Source organism: Suncus etruscus, chromosome 8 (genome assembly GCF_024139225.1).
Source record: "Suncus etruscus isolate mSunEtr1 chromosome 8, mSunEtr1.pri.cur, whole genome shotgun sequence".
In the NCBI taxonomy this organism is placed as follows: Eukaryota; Metazoa; Chordata; class Mammalia; order Eulipotyphla; family Soricidae; genus Suncus; species Suncus etruscus.
Window position 1 is genome coordinate 19,520,798 of NC_064855.1, and position 16,920 is coordinate 19,537,717.

General features: G+C 42.1%; 1 protein-coding gene across 2 annotated transcripts in view; it reads right to left on the minus strand.

The window, feature by feature from the left end:
- The window catches only part of TTC12 (tetratricopeptide repeat domain 12), a 36,501-nt gene extending 19,911 nt beyond the window's left edge, over window positions 1–16,590 (minus strand). For both annotated transcript variants that reach the window (XM_049778679.1, XM_049778678.1), the window contains exons 1-6: window positions 16,533–16,590; window positions 9,813–9,976; window positions 9,051–9,072; window positions 8,367–8,444; window positions 7,468–7,589; window positions 1,789–1,848 (exon numbers count right to left, since the gene is read on the minus strand). In XM_049778679.1, the coding sequence (XP_049634636.1) occupies window positions 1,789–1,848; window positions 7,468–7,589; window positions 8,367–8,444; window positions 9,051–9,072; window positions 9,813–9,976; window positions 16,533–16,590 (504 nt within the window). The remainder of the gene's footprint in view (window positions 1–1,788; window positions 1,849–7,467; window positions 7,590–8,366; window positions 8,445–9,050; window positions 9,073–9,812; window positions 9,977–16,532) is intronic.
- Window positions 16,591–16,920: the final 330 nt, after the last annotated feature.

Genomic DNA, 16,920 nt, shown 5'->3' on the forward strand with positions numbered 1-16,920 from the left:
TTTGATAGAGAAACTGCAGGAAGAAGAAAGGCCAAGAACAGAGAAGAGAACCCAGGAGAACTCAAGAGGAAGAAATGGAAGAGGCAAGAAAAGAATGGCCCAAGATAAAGCAGAAACTCTTGCTCTGCAGCTATAAACACATAAACATCAAATGTTTATAGAACCTTCCTTAGCAGCTCTCAGAGGGACTGATGGGGAAAATAAGGTTTATGCCTGAGAGCCTAACCCTGGTCTTCAGTGCATCACTGTGTAGGGGGCACAGCTGTGGTGATGCTGATGTCTTCTTCCCACAGATATGAGGGGCTGCTGAAGGATCTTCTCACTCACTGATGGGCCTTTCTTCTTTGATCATGCAGCAACCTTTTCTGGATTTTTTTTTCTGGGTGAACTGCAGGTCCCCTTTAAATGAATCCCTGCTTTCAGAAGAAGGTATGTTTTCTAAGAAAGAAATAATTCTGATCCTAATTGAAGCCAGCTCTGCTGCTTTTCCTTCACTGACAAAGAGCATTACTCCTGAAATCTCTCCCCCCATGGGTTTGTCCCTGCCAATTCAAAGGTGTCAAAAATATTACATGGGCATGCAGGCATGTACAGCATGAATAATGGGGTGTTACTGACATTCGATGCTGATGAGTTAACCTCAAAGAGGGAAGTTTCTCCTTTCAATTCAAAGCTCTGAAATAATGCAAATCACGAGAGTGCTGGTACTCTGAGCAAACTACTCCCCTCAGCCTCCTCAATCCCATCCCTCCAGGTAGTCACTCAGATCTCTCCCACTGGGGAGCCGTGATGGACTTAGTACAAAACTGGCTACTGAGCACCAGTGTTGTGTAAGGTCAGCTGTGAGATCTATATTTCACATCTGGGGAAGGACTCCTTAATCAGCAGGATGGTCTGACTGCTCTTTGGCCCGAGAGATTAGAAAAGATGAGAAAGGGACATAGTAGGGGAATAAGGTCTGGGTTAGGGGTGTGGGAGAGCAGTATAACTATATATTCAAAGCACAGACTCAACAGTACTGAAAACACGAGATCTGAAACACAATCAATGAGCTTTAAAATCTCCTCCTTTGGTTTGGTTTTGGGCTGTTACTCCTATAACCATATAACCATACTCCATATGATCCCATTGACTCCTGATAGTACTCATGGGACCAGATGGGATGCCAGGGATTGAACCTGGGTCAGCCACATATAAGACAAGAATCTTAGCTATTATATTATTTCTCTGGCTTCTAAAAACTCTTAATATTTTCACCAACAATCCTTTCATCCTCATCTTTGACTGTCTTGGAAGAAATACCCTAGTGTTCCCGTACTGTCTGTCTGAGGACTGTGTAGTGTTTGGGCATAAGAGCAGGAATTGTCTCTTCTGACCGTTCCTCTACAAATCGAGCTGCTAGGGAAAATTTCCTAACTGTTGGAAGTCGAAAGGAAGAGCCCAAACTGATCCCATAGCAGACTCAGGCACTGAGGTCTGATACCAGAGGACAGTTCTCACTCCCAAGTGAAGAAAAGCTTCTGTTAACACAAAGCAGAGCAGCAGTTGCTGTCTCAAACCTTAGAACTACTGACACCAGTGTCCTCCCTGGATTCTTGGCAAAGTTTAGCACTTTGTTATCATGAGAGGCATGATCACAGCTCCCATGGCAACCCTAAGCCTTCCAACTCACTTGCTGTTGCCCCTCCCTCTCTCCCCCAGATAATTTAAGTATAGTTCATTCTCCTAGGACCCAGGTACGAACTCTAGCAGGCCCTGCTGTGGAGAGCTTAAAAGGATGTAGCTTACCTTCAGGGCCCAGTCACAGTCTGTGACTGCCTTTTGGTAGTCTCCGAGCTTGATGTATGCCTGCAGAGACACAGAGCGCTGGTCAGCACAGTTTGGGCCATGCCAGCTGAACAGTGAATGGGACAAGGGGCTGGATCCTGCTGTGTCTGAAGGGGCTCTGGAAGGAAATACACTTGGTCATTGAGCAGGAGTCTTTCCTAGAGGGACAGACTTAGGGAGATCTGTAAGAGATGTCAGAAACCCCGGTGCTGGCAGCACAGATGGTCCTCATCCACTGCTGGAATGGAAGATGGAGGACAAGAGAGAAAACCATGAATGAAATGGGAGAAGACAATGGGCAAACAACTACCTTGCCTGGAGCCCACAGAATCAATCCTTAACATTCTCTTCATTTTTCCTTTGGCTTTCACTGCCTGAACCCCAAGTGAAGCTAGAAACCCAAAAGATGGATCCCCAGAGTCCCAGAAAGACCCAAGGTGCAAAACAAAGTAGCTCTCACACAGATTTCATCTTAAAAAGTAGTAAGAACAAGCTTCTAGGGTCCAATATCCTATAAGTTCCAGAAAGAAACTACAGCATAAAGTGAATTCAATAATAATAATAATGATGATGATGATGATGGTGATAATAACTGACAAAGTCTTGGCAAGAATGTAAAAAATTTGGAAATCCAATACACTGCTAATGGGAATTTAAAATGCTACAGTCACTTTGGAAGACAGTCTTGTTAAAGAGTTATCACCAGGTCTAGTAATTCCCTTGAGGCCTGGCAGAGCAATGGCTTAATGGGCTAAGGCATATAGTTTGCCTATAGTAGGCTCAACTAGATCTCCTGGTACCAAGCCATACAAACACTGCAGGGAGTGACCCAAGAACATAAAGGTGGGAACAAATTCACACACACCCATGCATAAATGTTCACAGCAGCCTGATTCATCAGTTAAAGAGTAAAAATGATTGAACTTAAAAAACAAACAAACAAACAGCAATAAGGTAGAAGGCTTCAAATCTCAAGAGGTAAAATTGATCTCCTTCAATCAACTGACAAAGATAAAAATCAATGAATGCAGTGGGTCATCAACTGTTGAAAAAGCCTTAAAGCAAACAATGAGAAATCCTGTGACACAGTCTTTTTATTTAAAATTCATGGAAATAAAAAGTGTACTGAGTACTTTAAAAAAAAAAAAGAGTAGGAACTCGGTGGCCTATCCACAGATGACTGGGTCTATCATAAACGGTGGTCCAGACATACACAAGCAATAAAAAGGATGTACTGGTACATATTATAAATGAATTACTTTAGAAAACATTCTTAAATAAGCTGACTATATAATGACAGATATGGCTACACTTACATGAACTGCCCAAAACAGGGCGATAGGACAAGGAAGACGGTTGCTGGTTACCTACTTAATCTGATTCTAGTGGAGTTGTGTAGGTGGGGATAGGAATATTTAAGGGTGAATGTTAAATGAATATGAAGTTAGAGTTGCTTAAAAGGGTTTTATTGCTCTATTGGTGAGAGGTACACAGATCTGTGACTACTCAAAACTATTGAACTGCACACTTCAGGTAGGTGATCACTGGTCAAATGTCTCAATAAAGCTGTTAACAAAAGATAATATAAGGGCTGAAGAAGAGACAGCATGGAGGTAAGGCATTTGCCTTGCATGCAGAAGGATGGTGGTTCAAATCCCGGCATTCCATATGGTCCCCTGAGCCTGCCAGAAGCAATTTCTGAGCATAGAGCTAGGAGGAACCCCTGAGTGCTGCCGGTTGTGACCCAAAAACCAAAAAATAAATAAATAAATAAATAAATAAATAAATAAATAAATAAAAATTAAAAAAAAAGGTAATATAAATACAGCAAGAAGGAAGCAATGTTGGGAAAGTTTGACGTCTTCCAAAGTGACTGCAGCATTTTAAATTACCATTAAACCTTCATGTCAGATAAACCGGAGCACTCTCTTGGGAATCCCTAGATTCAGGGAAAATTAAGAAAAAAAATCAAGAGCTAATCTGGGGTGATGGAACTCACTCAAAGTTAACTGACCTAAGAATTTAGTTCATTTACTATTTCAAAAATTCGTGAAATACAGATACATGAAAGTCTGTGTAACAGTAGATACAGTGGCTACTATAGCTGGACACAAAAAACAGGCAATATATTTTTGTCAGGTTTGTGTCAGATTCCACATACTCTTGTTTGGGAAAATTCCCTAAGCAGCAGCACTGATCACCCTGAGATGAAAGGAAAAATAGGCACCAGGAAGGTAAAATGGCTTTCCCAGGGTCCCATCAGCCACCTAGAAGGGAGTCAATGTTCCACACAGACTTTTCGATGATTATAACTATACCCAGAGGGTGGTCACATTACAAACAATCAATTTGATGAGATACTTCCATGGACAAGTCAATCATAGGTTTACTACTCTATGTCATAGGGAATCTAAATATTCAACCATAGTGAGGAGGGAGCAGGCAATAGCCTGCTAATGAAATTTTCATAGTGCAGCTCCTTGCTTTGATTGAAAGAAGATACACTGTACTGGGTGTTCAGAGCATAGGGGCTGCCATAACACTCAGAGCTGACTCTTCTCTAAAGCACCCCCTTCCCTTGAGGGTCTATGGCCCTATTTAAAAGTCCCAGGATGTGAGGAAGAAACTAACATTCAACTGTAACTTGATTTCATGACACTGTTTGTTATTCTGGACACATACAGACTCTGAAGTCAATATGGGCACCAGTGGTTGTTCTACGCAGCCATTTTGTGTTTTATTTTGCTTTTTGAAGACTTGGAGTCAACACCCTATAACTTCCCTGTTTGCTCTTGCTTTCCCACATTTTAAAAAGAGCTACTTTTTCCAAATGGCAATTAAACGGATGATTTATCTAAATTACACCGGCAATCTATTGATCATAACATTAGCTCCAGGAGAAAAACAAAGCGACAAAAGGGTAGGCTTTCTCTATTGCAAGCAGCAACATTCAATTCACAGAGCCCTTATTAAGTGCTTCTCAACACTGCATGCAAACAGGGGAGGCATTTTAAAAATAGTCAATGGTTCAAATGATTTGTAACACCAGGCAGCGCATTTTGCAGTTGTTTGTCTCTGAATTCTCTTTGGGAAAGCTGGGAGCTATAGTTTGCCCCCAAAGCCTTCTGCTTTCTTTTTTCTTTTTTCAGTCATTCTTTTTTTTTTTTTTTTTTTTTTTTTTGGTTTTTGGGCCACACCCGGCGGTGCTCAGGGGTTACTCCTGGCTGTCTGCTCAGAAATAGCTCCTGGCAGGCACGGGGGACCATATGGGACACCGGGATTCGAACCAACCACCTTTGGTCCTGGATCGGCTGCTTGCAAGGCAAACGCTGCTGTGCTATCTCTCCGGGCCCATTTTTCAGTCATTCTTTTTTTTTTTTTTTTTTTTTTTGGTTTTTGGGCCACACCCAGTAACGCTCAGGGGTTACTCCTGGCTATGTGCTCAGAAGTTGCTCCTGGCTTGGGGGACCATATGGGACACCGGGGGATCGAACCGCGGTCCGTCCAAGGTTAGCGCAAGCAAGGCAGGCACCTTACCTTTAGCGCCACCGCCCGGCCCCCATTCTTAATATGATTCTCCAGAATTAATAATGGGCTGTTTAAATTTTGGTACAGTAAAATATAACTCATTTAGATAAAGCAGGGCATAGATCAGCTACAGTATAAACAGATGTCTGGATTATATAACATTTAAAAAGCAATTTCAGTTTATTGCTTTCAAATAACTTTAGAGTTACAAGGCTGAACCAGCATCAATAGGTGAAGTTTGTAGAATCCAAACCTGGTGATATATCAAAAAATATACATATAGGGGCCGGAGAGATAGCATGGAGGTAAGGCATTTACCTTTCATGCAGAAGGTCATCGGTTCGAATCCCGGCATCCCATATGGTCCCCCGCGCATGCCAGGAGCAATTTCTGAGCCTGGAGCCAGGAAAAACCCCTGAGCACTGCCGGGTGTGACCCAAAAACCACAAAAAAAAAAAAATACATATCATATTAATTGTTGCATTTAAATGGGTCTTTTTTTTAATTTTTATTTTGATCATATTGGCTTACATATCTTTCACAGTAGTATTTTAGGTACATAATAACATTGAATCAGGGGAATACCCATCACCAAATTTGTCCTTTCCCCATCCCCGTTCCCTTCCTGCAACCCATATCCCCCACCATCACCCCCTGAGCTGCTAGAGTAGGTGGTCGGGTCTTTTTTTCTTTATTGGGTCACACCTGACAGTGCTCAGGGATTACTCCTGGCTCTATGCTCAGGAATCGCTCCTGGAAGGCTTGGGGGACCATATGGGAGGCAGGGATTTGAACCACCGTCATTCTGGATGCAAGGCAAACGCCTTACTTCCATGCTATCTCTCCGGCCCCTTAAATGGGTCTTTTGAAGTATCAATAAAAACTTAAAACCCATTTAAATGGGCTTCTTGTGACTTCAGGGTTATGTAACTTGACAAAAAGTTTTTGAATATATGCTATAAATAAAGCATACCAGGGTAAAATATGCCAGTTTTTGCCCTCCAGAAGTTTATAATCACATTAGGATGGAAAGAATGGCCCTGCTAAATCAATTTCTGGTCATTTAATCCACCAAATTATTTCCACAGAACATTTTATCTCACAAATGGGGGTGCAATGAGTGACACCTCAACTCTAGTCTGACTTATCCGAACTGCTGAACTAATGAGATGAGGATGTGTTGGGATTTATTTGTCGTTATCTCGCCAGACTTTGCAGGTTCCTCATGCCGTTTCTTGCTTTCAATATTCATCTACAATATCCTTAATCCTGAGTTACAGAAATTGGAACTGATGAACTTTTTTTTAGCTTCTCCACCTAGTAAATGATGCAGCATCAAATTCATCTTCCACTGGCCCCACTGACATATTCTGACTATCCTGTCTATGAATCTGCCAATTTTCCAGGCATCAAAACTTCCCAAAGAATTCCCCAAAGAACAGGTCACAGGTAATTTTGGTGTCCCTGGGAACCACCAACCTCATCCTTTCATTAAGAGATGGATAACATGGGTGATGGCTTTTACCTGGTGTTCCAGGTATATAAATGAAGCTGCTTCGCGATAACGTATTTCTGGTCTGAGGGACTTCAGAGATCAAAATGTCTAAATAACTGGCTTCAGGTCCATCAGTTATTTGCTCTACCCTGGCCACAGAAGCTTAGATAAAGAGTTGGCAATTTACCAGGGAGTAACCTTAGCCTTTCAGTCTGCTACCAGAAAAATGGCTGGAAAAAAAAGAAACCAGTAGTGGCAGCATTCATTCCAATCTCATCATTTCATTTGTTTTCTCTTTACCCATACAGAAAAGCATATTGTCACAAGGGGTGCCATAGTGGAGCCGACCTACAACAGGGAAAGGACCGATTATGTGGAGCTCTTCCTAAGGCCTCCTTTAGGGACTTCCACTTATTAACTTGAAAGTGGGCCATGGCAGAAAAACACTATGGGCATTGGTACCTGCTCCATCTAAGTCAACTATCCTAGGGGTTACATATTTATCAGAGATTAACTAATAGCTCCCTCTGGTTTCCTTTTTTTTTTTTTGTCCTGCTGCCTCAAGGCTACTGCTACTGACTCAAGAAAATCCCACCACACATTTGGGATTGACTGACCTGGGCTCGATTGGTGTACAGCACTTTCATGTCCTTCAGCTTCTCCAAACCCTCACTGTAACACAGGATGGCTGCTTCATAATCGCCTTTTGCAAATGCTTCATTGCCTTTTTCTTTGAGGGCTAGAAGAACAAAAGTCAGATAGGTGAGCTCGTCCAGCACACCTGGAAATTCTTTTAGATTTTTATCCACTGTTTTTTCCAACCCTTTCTCAATGCTTCCAGTGACTCAAAGGGGCCCTCACTGCAGATATCTCAGAATTTAAGAATTTAAGTAACTTTTCATAAAAGCAAGTGTCTCTGCCTCAACGCTTTGAAATACCTCAAGTTTGTCCCAAAGTGTACTACTTGCTTCAGAGAGAACCAAACAACTAGTTTTTTCGGAATCCCTGAAATTCCACGACATGTTCTACTGAGATATATTCAGAATCCCTGAAATCCACAATCTGTACCACTGGATGGTGTCAAATCAGCAGAAGCTCCTTCTGCCAGGTAGATCTCCCCTCCCAGACACAAGCAGTCTTTTCCCTTTCCTTCTCGCCTCTCTCTAGCCTCATAGCTTTGTTTCGTGGCTTCATTTTCTTGTTCACTTCTTCGCCACCTCAGATGGGCCAGTGGTCCCTCACTGCAATCCCTCTCCTTTTCTTGAGCTTTTCTTAGAACTGTTTGATGGATTTGCCAAATCCATCCCTATATTTAGAAAGGAACTGTCTATGACTGACTTCCTTCTGCTGCATAGGAACAGAGACAGACCGAGAGGTATGACCAGCCCCCACAGATGCAGGCCCACAGGAAACCCATTCTCCTGGGAATTCTGATCTCCTGAGCCTTCAGCACACAGTGCTCATGTGCTCTAAGACAAGTCCTCACCAGCTGCTGAAAAGTGATGACTGTACTTACCATCTGCCAAGACTTTGTTTTCCTGTCTTCTCTTGGCACGGGACTTTGCATCTTTCTCTAGAGCTGCCAGGAAAGCCTCTGACAGCAGAGTCATTTCAAATATTAAAAAGAAAAATCCAAATACTATAATCAGTACTTTAGCTCAAATTCAAAAAGAAAGCTACTTTAGAGCTGTATAGTCACATTTTTCCTGCACACACACACACACACACACACACACACACACACACACAATCATACACACATAGTCATTCCAAAGCAACGAAAATGTCATTTTTGTTAATTTGACACTAAATGGCAATCTCTGTGATGTATTATTATACATGATGGCTATGTCTGTGCTTCAAATCTGAATTATGCCTTTTTCAAAGAGTTTTTCTTTGAAGATAGATATTTTGGTTCCATTTAGCATAATGAGCTTCTGAGCCGAGCAACTGGGAAACTCTGCATCCCTTGAGATGCGTTGAGTAAATTGGATGATACCGAATTCAGTTAGCAGAATATTGGCTCGACAAACTTAAACAGGACTCCTGATCCCCCAGCCCCTCTGACCACAAACCACTGAACTGAGTGATCAGAGGCTTTGTTCCTGAGCTGTTTGGAAACTCGGGCTGTACTTTAAATAATAATCCATAAACAGTTACTTTAAATAAATATCAGTAGGAGGCGAGATGGTATCCTTACCTTGATTCATTTCATCTGTGTTCTGTGGGGCACAGATTAGGAAAAAGAAAGAAAAGACAGAAATGTCAAAAACCACTTCGATTTATCAATATGCAGATCAATGGGACGGAAAAGTAGGGAATCATTTCACTTCCTTTAGCCATCAATAGCAGAAGGGGCATGTTCTGGAATTTTTGTTTTGTTTCTTTTTTCTTTATGTATGTTTTTTTTTAATCCAAATTTCTGAGTATGCGTCCTACTAGGAAAAGGTTAAATCTGCAGAATAGGATGAGCAGGCCCAGCGACCTGCAGTTGCACAATTGGAATTAGAAATATGAATTATCAGCCTGCATTTCTTACAAATACAGCTGAATTATCATCAGGGACCCAGGAGATAAAAATCTCATTAACTAGGGGCCAGAGAGATAGCATGGAAGTAAGGTGTTTGCCTTGCATGCAGAAGTTTGGTGGTTCAAATTCCAGCATCCCATATGGTCCCTGAGCCTGCCAGGAGCGATTTCTGAGCATAGAGCCAGGAGTAACCCCTGAGCACAGCCAAAAACCCAACCCCCCCCCAAAAAAAAAGATTTCATTATTTAAAGTTGACCCAAGATAGACCAAGGGGCTGACGTGGGGGTTTGGGGTGATTACACACTCCTTTGTGGGAGATAATTCTAGTGAATCTAGAATACAAAAGACTGTTTCAGCCTCACCAGACATTGAGATTAAACTACTGGTGCTCCCTGAATCTACTTATGTAACTCTTAAGAGAGAAAAGGCAACCTCAGCAGGAGCTTTTGCAGGACTAATCATGGTCTTGTTCACAGTGGTCCTACACCCATCCTCCTCTTGGGTTTCCATTGCAAACTGTAGTCTCTTTTCTGTCTCCTGGATGGCCTTCTGTTGGATAATTGGATTTTCAGAGTTCATCTCCTGGATTAAATTTGCTAGAGGAGAAATCAAATATGAGTTAAGTAAGGTTTCAAAAGGAGACTCCATTAACAAGAAAGGATGGTATAGGTAATCTATGGGGAAGAACTTTCTTTTTGCTAGCCTTATTTTTATTTTTGATTTTTGAGCCTCACCAAATGATGCTCAGGACTTACTTCTGGAGAGCTCAGGGAATCATAAGTGATACTGGGGAACTAAACCTGAGTCAGCCACACGCAAAGCAAATGCCCTTCCCCCTGTACTATCGCTCTGACCCTTTTATGCTAGCTTTATCAAGACATAATTGCTGTATAACATTGTGTAAGTTTGTGCACAACGATGATGTTGCATGTGTACATAACTGCAAAATGATATCACCTAAATTGATTAATCCAGCCATCTTTTCTTAAGAGCTGTAATTTATTGTGTGGTGTGAGAACATGTAAGATCCACTCTCAACAACTTTCAAGGATATAAGTTAAGGCCTTCAAGGAATAAAGTTCTAGGTCATAATTTTTTCCAAAACATCATATGGAGAGAGCTGAGCATGACTTAGGTAGCACACAGGATAGATCGATGGCCAGTGCTGACTCAGTGTGGTTCCCGAAAACTCTTTCTACTCTGGTTTCATTCACTTACTCAAGTGGCTCACAGAACTTTGAGCAACATTTTAATTGATGGCTGGTTTATTATAAATCAGGAGCAGCCAGATGGAAGACGCAGAGGGCAAGGTGGAAGGAATGAACAGTTCCCATGGTCTGTGAGTTCACCATTACTGCAAATCATCATGTGTTGCCAATTAGGAACTCCCTGACTAAAAAGGGTTCTTTTGGGTTTTGAGGCGACATCTTGATAAAGGCACAACCGATTCAGTTATTGGTCACTGGGGACTAGGCTTCCTCATTCTCTCTTTCTCAAAGGGTAGAACTGAGAGATCCAACTCTGGTTCCCCTGGCACCCAGTCCCTGTCCTTAGGTTCCAAACCTCACTCATGAACAAAAATTCAGGTTTCTCTATTGCTCTTAACATTTAGGGAATTTCTAAGGTTTTTAGGAGCTCTATACCAGAACCTGGGACAAGAGCAAACATATAATTGCTATAAATGACCAATATCACACCTAGACTAACCATCCTATCAATTGCCCAAAGGCTTTAAAAAACTGCCTCCAGTTGAAATCATCTCAAACTGACCATCTCAAATTGATGATCCTACTTTTTTGGGGGGGATTTTGGGTCACACCCGACAATGTTCAGGAGTTACTCCTGGCAGGCTCGGGGGCATATGGGATGCTGGGATTTGAACCATCATCCTTCTGCATTCAAGGCAAACACCTTACCTTCATGCTATTTCTCCAGCCCCTAGATGACCCTACTTGTTCATGCACAGAAGAGATGGCATCTGAAGGAACTCCTTTAGCTTACTTCATTTACTACCCTGAAGGGTAACATAAATTGACTCTACATAATCAGGATTCAGATATCAACAGGTAATTATCCTATTTCTACAACACTTTCAACCCTCTGATTCTACAAGTTTCGTCCCAGTAGCTTAACAAAGATGGACTTTGAATCTTTCCCATTGCTCTATCTCTTCTCTTTCTAAACTAAACTCCTGACATTTTCCTGTTCCAATTTCTCCATTTCCCAATGCATTTAAAAAACAATTGTTTTCAACTTGTCAAATATTTCCAACACACAGAAGAAAAAAACACACAGCAACCCAAAACTTAGTGTCTTAAAACAAATACAATTTAGCTTTAACTAGTTCACAACTCTCTGGGTTAAAAATACAGGCTGTGCTTCACCTATCACTTCTTCTGGGACTCACACATCTGTTTCTGGCCAGCTGTCAGCCAGCTGGACTGCTCTGCTTCTGAAGGTTGCCTGGCCATTGACTCCAGCAAGAATTGCATTGTCCACAACTGTTTTTAAAAATGGAGTGAGCTCCAAGGCCTAAGGCACATACACTTTTCAAGTTTGCAAACATCTCTTTGATCAAAGTAAGTCATAGGATAAGTTCATATTCAAGGGACTCTTCTCTTTTTTTGTTTGTTTTTGTTTTTGTTTTTTTGGGTCACACCCGGCATCGCTCAGGGGTTACTCCTGGCTCTGCACTCAGAAATCACTCCTGGCAGGCTTAGGGGACCACATGGGATGCCAGAATTTGAACCACCGACCTTCTGCATGCAAGGTAAATGCCTTACCTCCATTCTATCTCTCTGGCCCCAGGACTCTATTCTTAATGGGAAGATAAAAGTCTGTGATGAATTCTGTGTGTGTCTATTTAAAGTTATTAAATAATTGGATACAATGTTCTTTCTTTTACAACCTTTATTCTCTGAATGTGCTTTAATGATATTCTAGATTCGAATTGTTCCAATTCATTCACTTTAATTATTGAAATTTCCAATAGTTAATCCATTGCTTTATTGAAGGACATCTAGGTATTTAAGCTTTGCCACAGCAAACAAATGCTGAATAAATATCTATGTACATATTTTCTTGGGCAGAAATGAGCTTTCAAGCCTGGCGCACCAGAGATTTTGTCCTATGTGTATTATTATCTGACTGTTTACATATATTCTTAATAAGTTTTTTTGGGGGGCACACCAAAACTCCCTGAGTGGCAGCGGTGCTCAGGGGTTATTCCTGGCTCTGGACTCAGAAATCGCTCCTGGCAGACTCAGGGGACCATATGGGATGCTGGGAAATGAACCCAGGTTTGTCCTGGGTTGGCTGCGTGCAAGGCAAAAGCCCTACCACTGTGACCCCTGGTCAATGAGCTTTCAAAGAAATGAAAGAGACCTTACAAAAATGTCATGGGAACCTCCAATTTACAGCCAAAGTGAAGGAAGTGGATTATCAGGGACCAATGCTTGTGATTAGCATCTGAAGAGGGCTCTGGTGGTCTGTGGACTGGGTTCATTCCTGGTGGGATCAGATACTATATCTAGGTAGGTAGTATTAAAATTAGGTTAAACACACTTCTGAATATTTTTGTTTTGTTTTTGGGCCATACTCGATGACGTTCAGGGATTACTTCTGGCTATGCGCTCAGAAATTGCTCCTGGCTTGGGGGACCATATGGGACGCTGGGGGATCGAACTGAGGTCGGTTCTAGGCTAGCATGGGCAAGGCTTGCACCACAGCTCTGGCCTCACCTCTGAATATCTTCATAGAATGTTTTACTCATAAACTTGACTCATCCTCTAAGCCTCTTCCTTTTCAAGTGTCTCCTATCTCAGCAGGATAGCTTAACCACCCATCTACATGCATGCCATTTGACCTAATATCTTCATAACTAGACTTTTCTAAATAAAAATTTCTGATGTAACATAGGTTTATGACATTATATAAGCTCTAGGCAATATAAAAACTCATTTTTTGAGCTGTCATTCTTCCTCTGCCCTCATAAAACTTGGCAAGTAGAAACTCATAAATAGATTTTAAATCTGTCTACTTGTCTCTGCTCCTACCACGATGCATGATAACCTACTAGTCTCTTCTTCCTGGGACACAGTCTCTGCTCTCGCAGGTCTTCTGGTCTCTGTTCTCCCCTGCCCTAAGGTCTATAGCCCACATCACATCCTCAAGACTTTCCTACGGCAGCATTGTTTAGCTGGAAGACAGGCACAGGCTCATCTGAAAACTATTCTTCTAAGGTGTAATTGTTCCAATTATAGATAAGCCTTTCATAAGATCCCCACTGCCAGGGTGGCTGTGTAGTGGGGAGGATGTTTACTTTGCACAGAGCTAACCGGGGCTGGATCACAGCATCCCATAGGATACTCAGCATCCCTGAACACTGACTAAACATTCCTGGTGTGTTCCAAAAATAAATAAAAGATTCCCACTTCTCCTATCATGGTTCTGAAGGTCTGACCTTCTTAGACTCATACAAAAGCCTTCCTTTCTTGTTCTCATCTCTCTGGTCCTGGTTTTTGTATTTGTCATGAGCTCTTCGTTCTCTCTTCCCATTCAGCTTTCCTACTGGCTTCCTTCCCACTTGGACTCTACCAGCCCTCTGTAGTATGGCCACTTTCTACTTGGGCCATGGATTCTCCCTTACATCTCACTTCTTCAAGAAAGCTTTTTTACTTAACACCTATGAAGGGAGTGAAAGATTGGGTCCCTATCCACAATCAACTACTGCAGCTCTGGCCTATTGTGGGGTTGGGTTAGGAGATGGGGCCCGCAAAGAGAGAAGGAGTGGCCCTGAATGGACCTCATTCTCATCCCTGGGGGAAGAGGCAGGGTCATGAGTAGAAGGAGGGACCAAGTAAGGCACAGTAAGAAGATGATTGTGGAAAGAATGTTCCAGAGACAGCAAAACAGCAGACACCTTCCACCCTCCAGAGCAATGAAAACCAAATCTGCTGAAGTGTCCAAACTTAGGTACTCTGTAGCCCAAATAGAGTAACACAACTCCCAATGCTGGGTACTTTGCGAATCTCTCATTAGAGCACACATTATGTATGATGACTTGGTTAGCATGTTTTCTCCACTGGACTATAAACATGAAGATACTAATTCTTTATTATCGTGGCATTTCCAGGATCTAAGTAATACTCAAAATAAAGCATGAATCTATAAAATTAATGCATAGCACTTACATGTATGCTAATAGGGTACAGAGGCGGAAATGAATGGTAAGTGAATAAAGTTAGCAACTGTACTTGCTGGGAGCACTAGCCGCAATTCAAATGGTTGACAGGCATGCCGAGTACTGGTTACCATGAGCAGATGACAGAGCATTTTCAACATAGGAAGTTTCATTGGACAATGCAGGTAGAAACAGAATCTGTAATAACTCTTGGTGGGAATGAAAGTGAGCCAGGCAAAGAAAGATGGGGAGGCAGAGGGGTTAAAAGGCCACAGACCAAATCTGAACCATCGGGTCTGGGGGGAGGAATCAGCAGCATTTGGTCACAGCAGAGGGGGTAGGACAAGGTCAAGGGAGTCTTGATGAGAGCTTGAAATTGATAGTGAGTAGGGAGAGAATCCAAGCAGAGAAGTGTCTGAGCCAGATTTGCATTTTAGATACATTACTCTGTGGGGAGTGTAAGCCAGAGGCAGGAAAAACAATCAGGGGTTATTGAAATAGTCTGAGTTAGAAGCAGCAGCAGCACGAAGGGAGGTTGAGAGAGGCTTGGACCAGACAAAGAAGCCAAGTGAAGGATGACTGAATGCAGGACTCCAACATGACTCATAAATTTCTGGATGGTGGTGCCACTAACAAAAGATCAAAATGATACGCCAGGTAGGATTCACTGGGAAGGACAGACAGAGGAGAAAAATATAGGTAGCTTCATTTTGGATCCACTGAGTTTTGTGGTATTTGTCGGGTACAATGGCTATAGGAGTTGGCATAGAGGTTGAGGCCCAGATTGGGAAGTAATATACAGGTGATGGCCTCAGCAAATAGGTGGAAGTTAAAACTATAGGCTTGGACTAGATCGCCTGGAATCTAGTGAGCCAAGATCCAGTGTGCAGTTGAGAGGTCCATGATAAGGCCAAGAACACACTATAGATATATCTATCAGCTATGAAGTCAACCAACAGTTTTTATGCCATCTTATTCTCTGAACTCATATAGTATGCTGGAAGCAGTCATTCTAATGCATTTCTGATAGACAAGGTTTATTGTTTCCCTCCTATAAACTCTTCGAAATATGCTGAAATGACTGTGGTGGAGTTTCTTGAATGTAATCTGTGTGTGGGATCAGAGTATGTTTTCAAAGACCCTATTCCTGAGCTGGGGTCCTCCTGTTCAGAGAAAGAGAGAAAGGATAACAACTGTGAACCTTCCATGTAATGTGAAGGTTCTGAGGGAATGTCATTTGATTTCATCTGTGCAGCTCAAAACCTCTACCACTCAAAAGGGGGCAGAGAGATAAGACAGGGGCTTAGGTACTTGCCTTGCACGTGACAGACCCTTATTCCATCCTTGACACCACATACGATCCCCTTAGTACTTTGAGGAAAGATCCTTAAGCAGAGCTTGGAGTAGTCCTGACTATCATAGGCTGTGGTGATCAGGATCAAAATTAAATGAGGGCTATAGTGATAGTACAGTGGGTAAGGCACTTGCCTTGTACATGGCTAAACCTGAGCCTGCCAGGAGTAAGACCCTGATCATCACCTGGTGTGGCCTTCACCCTCCACCCCCAAAACAAAAGGTAGATATAACTCTACACTAAAACTCGAGGGATTCCAGCCTAATCAAAGGAATTTCTTAATGCTATTCAGTGAGCTAAGCTCACTGGTAATAGAGAATTAAAACACCTTTGACCTGACTACATAAAAGAGAATATATAGTAGCATTGTGAGCCTTAACTCCAACAGAATGTTAACAGCGTCTCTGAAACCAATTAACAGTCAGAAAATACTACCTGCCGTCTCTAATATGACTCGCTTCTCAGTACCCTTTCTGCTTAATTTCTATTACACTTTTTCTTAGGAATCATAAACCTGTCAGGCAACCCTGGAGTGAACTTAGAGTAATCATTTCTCGTTCATCATACCACCTTCCGAAGGCAGAATTTAATCTGTTTATGATTTAATGGTACTTACTGATTTCATCCACATTTTTAAGGAATTTCTGTAAATCTTTCTCTTGATCACCAGCCATTATTCTAAACCAGAATACCTAAGGGAAGCAGTATAAATTATGAAAATTAATAGTAACACCGTACGGAATTTGTCAGCCTTATTAGCCTTCTAAAAACTAAAAAGCCAAGTAAAGATCCTTGAGACAGATTTGTTTATACATGCCATGAAAACAGCAGGGTAATCTATTTTGCTCCAACTACTGTTAAGGTCAAGGGATACTCATTATTTGTGGAGATACTTCCTGAGGAAAGCTGCCAGCCCGCCTTCCTTGGGGAAATGGGCCCTGCCAAATGTTCCTCCAAAGCCCACATCAACTGCTGCAATTCAGGGGCCTGGAGAAAAGCAGCTG